The sequence below is a fragment of the Apium graveolens genome, chromosome 2 (genome assembly GCF_009905375.1).
Source record: "Apium graveolens cultivar Ventura chromosome 2, ASM990537v1, whole genome shotgun sequence".
NCBI classification, from domain to species: Eukaryota; Viridiplantae; Streptophyta; class Magnoliopsida; order Apiales; family Apiaceae; genus Apium; species Apium graveolens.
Window position 1 is genome coordinate 91,987,787 of NC_133648.1, and position 12,591 is coordinate 92,000,377.

At 36.9% G+C, this 12,591-nt stretch overlaps 1 protein-coding gene across 1 annotated transcript in view; it reads right to left on the bottom strand.

Moving 5' to 3' along the window:
* Positions 1-1,079: 1,079 nt before the first annotated feature.
* LOC141691373 (uncharacterized) overlaps positions 1,080-12,591 on the bottom strand; it is a 98,648-nt gene continuing 87,136 nt past the window's right edge. Inside the window, exons 3-4 of the mRNA XM_074496099.1 lie at positions 1,681-2,096; positions 1,080-1,602 (exon numbers count right to left, since the gene is read on the bottom strand). Coding sequence (XP_074352200.1) covers positions 1,080-1,602; positions 1,681-2,096 — 939 coding nt within the window. The remainder of the gene's footprint in view (positions 1,603-1,680; positions 2,097-12,591) is intronic.

Consider the following 12,591-nt stretch of genomic DNA (forward strand, 5'->3'; position numbering starts at 1 on the left):
TGAAAACAATATTCATTAACTTGAGAATGTATGACAAGACCACACCCTTGCTATATAGCCAAGGATGTGCACTACAGATAGAGACCAAGTCTTACAGCTAATAATAACAAAAAGTACTAATTGAATTTGTCTGGATATTGACACAAGCGGTTCCAAAATTAATGTGGCAAAGACAGAAAATAACATAAGTACTAAAATGATTGAAATAGTTGTGTTCTCCTCAATACTCCCCTTCAAGATGAGAGGTGATCAGTGTGAACAGCTCCAAGCTTGGCTAGAATAGACTAATGTTGATTTACTGAAAGTATATTGGTCATTATATCTGCCAGTTGATCCTTTGATGCCACTTTAGTTGTCTGAATGGTCCCAGCTTTAATTTGATTACGTACATAGTGACAATCGATTTCCACATGCTTGGTTCTCACATGCAACACGGGGTTTGCAGCGATGGTTAGGGCTGCCTGACTATCACACTTTAAGACTGTAGGGGGTAGATTTGTTAAGCCCAGATCTTTTAATAGATCAGTTAACCAAGTTATCTCACAAGCTGTCACAACAATTGCCCTATATTGCGCTTCAGCTGACAACCTAGCAATGACATTCTATTTCTTAGTTTTCGCGGACAGAAGTGAGTCACCAAGAAATATGTAGTATGCAGTATGCAGTATGCAGTAGTTGACCTCCTTGTAATTGGGCAACTAACCCAGTCACTATCACAGTAGGCCGTAAGCCTTGCAGCTGATGCGGAAGCCAGTAAAATGCCTTGATGAGTAGAGCCAGCTAAGTAGCTGAGAACTCTTTTACCAGCCTGCATGTGTACAGTTGTTGGCATGTGCATGAATTGACTTAAAATCTGAACAGTAAAGGCCACATCTGGTCTTGTGATTGTCAAGTAAATCAGCTTGCCCTCCAATCTTTGATAATTTGAAGCATCAGTCAACAAATCTCCTTTATCGTGAGTCAATTTCAGTTGTGTGTCCATTGGTAGCTTCAAAGGCTTGACATTTGACATTCCATACTTTTTAAGTAAATCCACTGTATACTTGGTCTGTGAAAGAAAAATACCAGATGGATTCCTGTCAATCTCTATTCCCAAAAAAATATCTCAGAGCACCCAAATCTTTCATATTAAAATGTGAAGATAACATAACTTTTAGATTTTGTATCTGCAGAGCACTATTGCCACAAATCAACAAGTCATCCACATAGATGAGACAAACAGTGATAGTATCTTCCATAATTTTAGTAAAGAAACTATAGTCTGCTTTTGACTGTAGAAAGTTACTGTTAAGCAAAGTTGTGGTCAATTTAGAAAACCAGTTTTTGGGAGATTGTTTCAAACCATATATCGATTCTTTCAATTTACAGACAAGCTTAGAATTTAACCTTGCACTTAACACATTCTCATGAGAGATTCTATAGTCTAAATGGGTGTAGCCTTGAGGCATTTTCATATATACATCTTCTTGCAAAGGTTTATTTGACACGTCCATTTGACACGCCTCCCAGTTTTTTATTGAAGCCACAACCAAGAGGGTTCGAACAATAATTAATTTTGCGACGTAGGCAAAGGTTTGATCATAGTCTACCCCTGCTTTCTGCCTGCAACCCAGTATTACTAACCGTGCTTTGTGCCTTTCGAGTGTGCCATCTGGGTTGTATTTCGACTTCTAAATTCACTTGCTTGCTATGGAAGTTTTATTAGAGGGCAACTCCGTAACCTCCCAAGTATCATTTTGTTCTAAAGCCTCTAGTTCTAAATTCATGGCCTTAATCCAATGTTCTTGTTGAACATCAACTTTGTAGTGTACAATGTCAGGGTTATGTGTAAGATTGGTAACAAAGAACTGAAAATCAGGCGTTACTTGAGTGTAAGCTAGATTAGAGATGTATGTGGTTTGGTTCGACACATAATTAACATGCCATTTTGGAGTAGTGTGAAGTCTAAAGCTTCTTCTAGGTAGGGGTGGTGCCAACTCAATAACAGCAACATCATTAAAATGTAGTGATTCAGTTTTAGAGTGTGACTCATTAGACAGATCTAGTGAATTTACAATTGGTGAATTTGGGATTGAAGTAAATGGGTTCTCATCTAACTAGTCAAAATCATCTAGAAGTGGTTGTGCGGGAACAATGTTTAGCACAGGGTTTATGTATGATTTTTGTGACTGAGAATTAAAGGAAAAAAGTGACTCTTCAATTCTGACATCCCGTGACACAAATGGTTGTTTGGTGATCAGATTCAATAACTTATATCCCTTTTTATTGGCTAGATATCCCAAAAATACACATGTCACCCCATCATAAAGAATTTATCAATGTGGATATCTTGGTTGTATGCAAAGGCTAAACAACCAAAGGTACGAACAAGGCCATAGTCAGGCTTTGTGCATGGAGTGCTTCATAAAGGGTTTTAAAGTTTAACACATAGGAGGGATGTTAGGCCCTTAATTAACTGTAAGGGGGGTGAATACAGTTAATACAATCTATTCGACAAAGCTTCAACAGAATCAACAGTTTTTATATTTACTGATAAAAACTTATTACAAACTTACACTCTCGAAAGGATGAACAATTATCCTTGAGAACTGCTAGGTTATGTGAAAGATATAACAATGTCGCAATTCATATATCATGAACCTAATATGTGCTTTATATAGAGCACGACTACACAATATATAAGGAATACTATTCTATTAACAACAAGGAAACCTATACAATGCTTCTGAGATAAAGTCCTTCACCGTCTTGAGTTCCTGTTTCCTTTTCCTTATCGAAGATCAACTGATGTGACAAATACTGATTTCATCATCCGTTGATATCATCATCCATTGGTATCATCATCCGTCGATATCATCATCCGTTGACATCATCATCATCCATTGATATAAGTTCTGAAGTGAACTTCTGATAGTTTCTGCTTGATATCATCAATTGCTCCTAACAATCTCCCCCAACTTGTTCATTATGGAAATATGGACAAGTTCCAATTGATGATGTCAAAACTATCTAAATACAGGAATCAAGTATGCATATTCAATCTTGCTTCAGTGAATATCAGACTATACTCTTCATTCTGAACTGCTTCTTTAACTTGAGAAATGTTAGAGGTTAACTTCAGTTCATCAGCCCAGTTAGCTCTATAAATCTTCCTTCTTTGGTGAGCTTGAATGATTTCTTTTTCTTCACATTTTTCTTCAGTATAATAAGCTTGAACTACTGTATAGATTGGATCTATCAGTGTTTGAGATTTAGATTCCTTAGATACTGATTTCTTCTTTGCAACAGCTTTGGATTTAAGCTTTGAAAGCTTTGATTTTTCTTCTATTTTCTCTTTTTCTTTAAGCTTCTTGTCAGCAGTTTCGATAACTTGTATCCTGAGTGATCTTTCATGTAATAACCCCAATTTTTAGAAATTTTTGAAACCCTTATGAATAGTGTTTTTGCTGAATGAGAAAAATTTTCATGCCACGCTATGTAGGGGTTCTGTTATTGATCTTATGGAATATTATTAGTACTCTATGTGGTATATAAGTGTATGTAAAGATCGTCAGAATCCAATTCCGAACACTTTGATTTTTCCCGGAAATCCAATAGATACGGAAAGAATTGAGTATAAGGTAACAGGATAAAAGGATTTAAATTAAAGGATTATAATAGAGGATCATAAAAAGGAATTTAATGTATTGAGAAAGGTTAAGGGAATCTAAGTAATAAGATCCCGGGTATGATCCCTCGAACGATAACCGAAAACGAAAGTTAAGCGAACCGTATAACAGATCAGCGATCATTAGGCAAACAATTAAAAGCTAATCAAAGGGATTAGTGGGGGTGATGTCATCCAACCAATAGAAAGAGGACAAAGGAGGGGTGATGACATCACAAAGTGATGTAGGCATGACATAGAAGGGAAGGAAGTGTGGTTGAATTATAACCACACAAAATCAAGGTTAATTAAGTCATTAACCAAAAACAACACAAAAAATCAACCAACCAAGCAAATCATTTCATTTTCATCAAACAAAACACAAAAACCTCTTTCTTCCCAAGCTAACTCTCGGCTTCTTTCTTAAAATTTGAAGATCCAAGCTCCACCACTTACTATTTAGCAAGGTAATTATCTAAGCTTCCCCATGGATAGTTACATACTTCCTATAAGTTTAAGCTTCTAATTCCAAGCCAATCTTTTTCTATAAATCAAGGAAGAAGATGGTGAATAGTAACCTTCAAGAAATAACTTTAGTTTTCTTGACTTTTTATGAAAGATTAAGGTGATACAAGCAAGGATCAAGGTTCTTTAGGCATTCAAAGCTCTTGTGTTGTGTTAAAAAGCTTCAAGGAAGGTATAATCTCTTAACCAAGCTTTGTTATTGAATGTTAAGAGCATAATATGAGTATTTTAGTTCATGAGAGGCTTGATGGTTGTGTATGTAGAGATTAGTGAGTTTTGGGATGTTGTTGGATTGGTAAATGTTGTTGTTTTGATTAAAAGAACTTAAGTATGATTAAAGTTAAGCTTAGGCATAAGTATGAATGATTAAATTGAATTGGTTGGGGTTGTTATGATGTGAAAAGGATGGATGTTGGTTGTATGTTGGATTTGAGGTTGATTTGGGATGGTTTTGAATGGTTTAAAATTGGGAAATCGCGTAAACATAGCCGTCGTAACGTCCGATTTTCTTTGGACTGTTTTTGTGCATAGCATTAGGACCCGAGAACCCCCTGCTAGATTATGACCACTGCCATGTTTAGATAACTCATGTTACGAGCTTCGTTTTGATATGTAGTTCGTTCGATTCCGATGCACGGTTTAGGAGAAACGACCGTTTCAAGTAACGGCGTTTCGCGAACGAAACTTTTCCCCTCGCCTTACTTTGAAACATAGGTTAAAGACCAAAAAGGGTTAATTAATGTATGAAACATTTATGCTAAGTGTTTTAGGCAGTTGGTAAGACACTCGCGAAGGAATCGCTTTAAAACTCGTAAAGGTTAAATTATTAAAAATGGTGGAGCCGAGGGTACCCGAGTGACTTAAGCGAATCAGTGAGCGCAAAACAAGCGTTAGAGTCTAAGTTAGTTAAAGTATAGATTTACAAGTGATTTTGGTTTAATTCCAACTTACTTGTTGTTTATAGGTTACCAGACTCGTCCCGAACCTTTTATCACCCCAAGTCGCTCAGGCAAGTATTCTATCCGTTATACTGTTGTTGTGATGTATACATTTGTATATGCATGATCTTGCGATAAATGCATATTGGTTATTTAGCAAATTCTTGCGATATATTGTAGCATGTGATATGGTATATATGCATGCCTGTTTCATATTCTTGAAATATATATCTGTTGGTTCAGTTGATAATACCTATGCTAGAGAATAGCGGTAACTTGAATATACCCTTAGTATAGGGACCCAAAGGTGAAAATATTTTCTAAAACCGGGAGTCGAGGATCCCGAGTAGATTTTGTATATATGGATATGGATATATATATATATATATATTTATATATATATATGGTTATAGTTTTCCAAACTATTAATCGAATAAGGTTTATTCGATAACTTTAACTTTATTTTATTATTGAATATTATTTCGAATATTATTCGAAGGCGTATGACTCCTTTTATTTATTTATTTGAATATTATTTGAATATTTATTCGAGGGCTTATGACTCTTTTATTTATTTATTTGAATATTATTTGAATATTCATTCGAAGGCTTATGACTCAGTTTATATTATTTAATGAATATTATTTGAATATTCATTTGAGGATCTATGACTCCGATTATTTGCTGAGGTATATTCTTTATTTTATTAAAGAATAAGGTGTCAATAATCAAACTTATTTTCGATTATTCAAATAAAGATAATACTTTCATATAAGTATATCTTTGGTTATTTAATACTCGTTTCAAGTATAAGTTTTAATACTTCTACTTCAATTATTTTTATAAAGATTATTCTTTATGGGAATATTATTTACATAATAATATTCAGTCATTTTCTAAATATTCTGGGGACTGATTTACTTCATTAAATCAGCTTTACTCCAAACACTCTATAAAGTGTTTTCGAGTCTTCAAAATGATTTTTAAAGTCAGAGCGGATCCCAAAACTCATTTTTATATTTAAGATCTTCCTTTTTAAGGGGATTTAAATACTCGCTCAAAACCTGGGGAATCCGGCTCTGTGGTGTATTTTATATTCGCAACGAGGTTGCAGTTTTGGTAAATGAATTGATTACTTGCCCAATGTTCGGGAAGTAAGCCCATCTAATTGAGTCGGCATAAGCGACAGGCCGGGGTACGGTCTATGAAAGTGTAAGTGGCTGGGTGGCAGTCCATCAACGCGTAAGAGGCCGGATGGCGGTCCAGCACAAGGTCCTTATGTGGCCAGGGTGATGACCGGTGGGGGATTCATCCATCTACTAGTAGAAAAGGTTACTTATTGGTATCTTTGCCTGATCAGCAAGATATCTGGTTTATGCCAAAATTCTTTCCTTTCCAAATTTATTGGATATTGCAATTCTGTTCATACTTTACATGACAGAGGTTTTCAGGAAATGTATATATATATATATAGGTGTATATATATGTCGGGACTTAATGAAGTATCTCGTAACTTCATTATTTATAATGATATTCAAAGCTTGAATCTATTCAAATCTTGTCTTGTAGTCTCATCTATGTGATGAACTTTTGAAACTAATTATAACTTGAACGGTGGTAGTTCAAGTAGTATTTGGGAAAGATATAAGTATATTGGGGTATCTTGTAACTTCATCTTTTAAACTTATATCTAATTAATAATTGTCTTATGAATGACAAAGATTTTCAGAAAAACGTTGAGACAAGGTTAGATATATGAGATCACCTTGCAAACGATATTTTTTTTATACAGTTATACACTGGGACTTTGTGTATATTATGCATGGAAGAGGACTTCCAATATTTTGAAAAGTATATATGTATATATACTGAATATTTTGCGACTTCATCGCATTAAGATATCAAACTTGGTTCATTTCTTTTGACCAAGACTTTCATGAGTATTATGAGTAGGCTCATATACTGTTAATCATTATACATATTATTTTGGTGGGCTTGCTGCTCACCCTTGCTTTCTTCTTTCATCACACAACAACAGATAGAAAAGATGAACAGAACCAAGCTCCCGATTCGCAAGCGATTAGGAGACGTTCCGCAGTTTTCTAGAAGCATTGATGCCGCCGTAGCTGAGGTAGGAACTACCAATAGGCTAGACTTTCAACTTTTGATGGACCAGATTTATTTATATTTATGAATTGTAATAATGGCAAAGAAATGTAAATTTATTCAGAAAACCTTTTAAGGTGTATTGGTAGATAATTGTGGAATAAAATGACTTGTGGTTATTTTTGGATGTTCATCTCTGAGACTATAACGTGTGGTATGTGTGTTTATTGTGGGGTCACAGTACAGAGTAGTTGAGTAATTATTAAGATTGGGTGTTATTAAGGGAAATGGAACTCGTGACGACCCGGATCCCCGACCCCGGATCTGGGGGTGTTACAGAAATGGTATCAGAGCTAAGCGTTATAAACCTCAGAGATGATGGGACGTTAAGATAATAAGTTCACTAAGATAATAAGAACTCTTGCCAAGTTCATAGTCGGGCTACCTAACGTAGCACTGACAGTTAAAACCCTTATGGGAACCCTTATAGGTATCGTGATAGTAACATAGTTTGTTCTCGTATAGGGCAGCGGGGCACCAAACCTTGAGGTTCAGGAGCATCAGCATGAGGATCTTTTATTACAAGTTGGAGATCAAATTGTGAATCCGATGGAGTACCCTAATGAGGGACCGGATGAGGTTCAGATAGAGAATGCTGCGGTTGAGGATGTTATTCCGGAAAGGATTGTGGCTGAGGAGGATCTCATGGAGGATCCTGATGAGAATGAAGAGAGGACCGTTGAGGAACAGATGACCGTAGTCAGGGCGACTACCAGAGCAAGAATGGCCGCGAGGGTGGCACTAGAGGATGAAGAGTTACCAAGGGCACAAAGGTTAATGAGGGCAGAAGGAGTGGGGCCTTCCACGACCCCAATTATACCAGTATCAGACCCTCTTCCAGAGGCTCCTGTAGACATCCATGAGGTTCCACCAATTCCTGTTCCCTCCCCTGTACAGAGCCCAGCACATACTGAGGAAATGCCACCTTTATCCCCTGCACCATTGTCACCTGATACCGTGCTTGGTTATCCATTTGGATCTCCTGGGTCTGCACCACCTGCCCCCCATGGACTGCTAGATGCTACCACTCAGGCTTCTCTTATCGCTGATTATCATATGACTTTGGGTGGCCTGTCAGAGGCCCGGAATGTTAGGAGTGATCTGTTGGATCGACTTACTGCACCAAGGATTGAGGGTGGGATACTTCCGGCAGGATTAGCGTATAGCATGGAAAGGATTGAGGCTACCACCCGTGTTACAGCTAGGGGCCATCTTGAGGGTCAGGTTAATCCAGCTCTACTTGCGACTATCTTAGACCTCATCACCTCTGTGATGGAGCAGGTTAGGAATGTCGTGCGTGCTCGCATCTCTTAATCCATGGTAGTGTGCAGAGCCAGAGCAATCAAACAAGGGTCTCATGTAGCACCGCTTTTGAAGGATTAGCCTAAGTTATGAATGATTAGTTTTAATGACGAGATGACTATCTATGGTAGTACTTTTGGGATAGGAGCGATAAGTTCATATGATGTAATCCTCTTTAATATGTTCAGTTGTTGTACCCTCGAACAAATGGTTATGTATATATTCGTTAATTTCAGTTCAGGTCAGTTTGTTTGTGATAAATCACATTGTTAATTGCTCTATTAACACTTAAGAGAGTGTCATGAAGTTTATCGAACTTAAGAATTCATAATTTGCAATCGTGCAAGGACTAAACGAGGGGAAGACTTAAGCAAAGTAAGTAAGAAAAATATCCGGAGATTCTCAAAAAAAAATTTCCAAGTAATATGCCCCCACAAGGAAAAAGATTAAGCGCAAACCTGGAACGTGATAATCAGGGAGGTTGCAATTAAGATATAAAGAACCCGGAATATAATAAAGTGGAAAATGAAGATTTTAAATTAAAAGATGACTCCAATTATGGGGAGTAGGAAGAAATATTTAGACTAAGAAAGCAAAAGTCGAGCGAGATAAGGAGACCCGAGACGGTACTCCTATACGGAAATTCATGAACCTGTCTAAACAGAACTTATATTTTATTCCCAACCACCACCCTGAGGAGACAGTGCGGTGGGAAATTCTTTCAGGATCTTTAGATCGCTAAGCTCTCAGAGTTCCAAGGAACAAGCTGACCCAGTCAAGGCAAGAGCCTGGCTAAAGGAAATATAGGAATCATTTGAGATTCTAAATGATTGACGAATCACAAAAGACTGTTTTTATCACTTACCCTCCTAAGAGAGAGACCACCCGCCGGTGAAAGGCCAAGGAAGGCATGAAGCAAGAGATTATAATAAACTGATTTAAGTTCAGTCAATTGTTTTCGGGAAAGTAATTCCCAAAGATAAGGAGATAGTGTAAAAGCTTTAGAGCCAGAACAAAGGCAGACGAGTATGATAAATTATGAATCTAAGTTGTAAAAGTTATCAAGATTCGTTCTGAGGACACAAATCCAGAATGACGGGATGTTTGAAATCAATGCTTATGTTGTGTTGGTTTAAAAAAAAATGGTAAGAGAAAGGAAAATAAAAAGAAAGTGAAGTGGAAAGGAATACAAGGGCAATAGAGTTGAGGTATGATAAGGGAGTTGGGTATGAGGAAACCCTAAAGACTCGTAGCAATAAAAATAGAAAAGTATGTAATCGTCAGGATGAGGGTGATTCACCATGAGTTAAAATAGATGGTTGAAGGTGTAAGAGATACATATATTTTATCCCCTGTAAGTTGGGAGGATTCGAGGAAACCTTTAGATAGTTCGAAGGATAAATAATAAGACGCGGATAGACTAAGGAGACAAGAAAGTAAGAAAGTAGGAAAGTTGGATGAAGGAAGTGACCTTCAATAATGTGAAATGTAAGACCGGTGGCTCGATACCCAGAAAGGGAGGCGCCAGGTATGAGAGATATCCCAACATTGAGGTGACTGTTGAGATAAACAACGAAAGTAAATAAGGAATTATTAAGAAGAGGTTCACGTTGAACACGACCAATATCTTCCAGAACATCCTTGTTATCGTTACCAAATTAGGCAAGACAAGCGGATAACCGTTGCTATCTTTTGGAGGCCATATTGATTGACCCCATTTTGAATACAGATGTTATGGTGGAATTAGACATATACTATCAAGGTGGGAATGATTGAATAAGACACCCTTATCAGGGATATATGACTTGATTTATCCATGGAAGGATGCAGGTACCTTTTAAAGGTGGAATTAAGGATAGAACATCGGTAACTTAAAATGAATCCTAGGGGAATGCATAAAGGTTGGCATTTCACCCTTAATAGGGACAATATGAGTTTTGACAGGATGAATTGGAAAGGGTTAAGGTAACAACAACCTTTAAGGATCAGTGGAGAATTTTTTTCAGAAGTATATAGACAATGGTTCTAGTAATAGTGAATGGTATTTTGATATGCCCTGTATCTAGGGAATACAGGAGGAACGATTGAAGGATAACCTTAGAGGTTTTACAAGGAGAAAGGTAATATTCAAAATTCTCAAGAATAAAAATGTTGATAAAAGAAAAATGATGTAATTATAATGATGCCAAGTGGGGCACGTGTTAAACCACAAGAAATTATGGATCGAACCAGTAATGGTCGAAATTGTTCAGGGTAATTAGGACTTAAGAAAAAAAAATGTTCTAAGTATGATTGAGAGTCAGTCTTGACAGTGATTAGCCTCTAAAGACTGAGGCAATAACTTATGGAAAAAAATGGTGATATTTTTTTTCCATCTGATTTTAAGGAAAACATCTTCACTCAAGCAGTGATCGGAAATAAGGTAGAAAATTTATTTGGAGGTGGTTAAAATGACATTGACTGTAAGGAAATTTTACTATCAGGAAAGGCCAAAGAGGTGGCCGACACTTTAAAGGTAAGTGGATAATTATAGGCGCGTGTGCCAAAAGAATACAGTGATGATGGTTAAAAATGTGAAGGTTGAATTATGGTTTGGAAGATTGACATTCCTTCTGATGACTGTGCAATACCCAACCGTAATAGTAGTTGGTAAAGGTTTAATTCGTGTAATCGCCATGAACGGGCTATCTATCTTAGAAGGTCCTATCTTGAGATAAGCCAGGACCATGTTTCAAAAAGGACTAGACGAACCTTTGAGTTAAGTCTTCTATTTAAGGCATATGATTAAGAATGGTATTAACCTGCTATCGTTGCTTTGATTGAAACTCTTCTGCACTTTTATCTGCTTCATGTCATGAAAGTACGTCAGAGTTTGGAGTGTTCTTCATGAATTGTGATTGGTGGTTATGTTAACTCCTTAAGAGAATTAGATACGAGATGTATGGACTCCGTATGGTTAGCTATTAAGACTTCATGGAAAATGAATGACTACAGTAGGTCAGTGGTGGACCATAGTAAGGCAGCAATGATTCTGCGAGTAATGAGCTGATTACAACCGTGAGAGTTGTATTGGAATGGGTGTTGAGATTGAGTACCACTAATCGGGTCGTGGTAGTGTATAAGTTATCATTGATAGACTAATTAAGTAGAGTATCTACCTATTGAATATTTATTCTTTCTTATCAATAGAGAGTCGTATTACTATACGAGGAAGGTTGCAGTGCAAGCATAGAATCCGAGTAACGGTGATATATAGAAGGAGGTCCCAGATTCGATTTTCGATGTCGAAGGAGTTTCAAAGGTGATTATGTATAAGCTCGAGGAAGAGCATGGGTCCATAGAATGATGGACGGAATGGCGAAAATATTTAGGCATGGGAAATACGATGCTATAATACTTGATGCTGATATAAATACGTTTATGTTTTGTTCTCCTATGACAAACCTCTATAGTTCAGAGTTAAGTTCCAAGCCAGATATTTTGTGGAAGTATATTTTTCATATATACAATTCTCTTCAATTCGTTCTTTTCTCTTCTTTTCATTTCATGTAAGCTGAGAAGAACAACCCTTCCAGAAAGGGGAGGTATTGCCGAATGACTATCTATCTGTGTGATAGAAGCCTAGTAGGATACCAGCTATTGTTTAATCGCTGGTCAAGTACTAAAGGCTGGCCACCTTCTGTACTAACTAAGCGATATAACAAGTGTTCATGATCATAGTGATCTCTCAACAAATTCCTTTACTTCTATTTGATTGATCAAATTTTGGAAAATAGAAACAACTGAAAAAGGAGTAATAAAGTGGTGGTAGTATGCGGAATGGGAACACATTCGTGATACTAAGGTTGACGTGGTTATTAAAAGGTTATAGAACGCTAACGAGCAAAAGTATAACCAGTATAATATTAGGAACGGAAGGTAGTAGCGATTACGAACTGGAAAAGAATGGGTATTGAGAAGCAGAAGCTCTAATGCTAAAAGCTATAATGAGAGTCTGTGCAATAGACTTGAAAG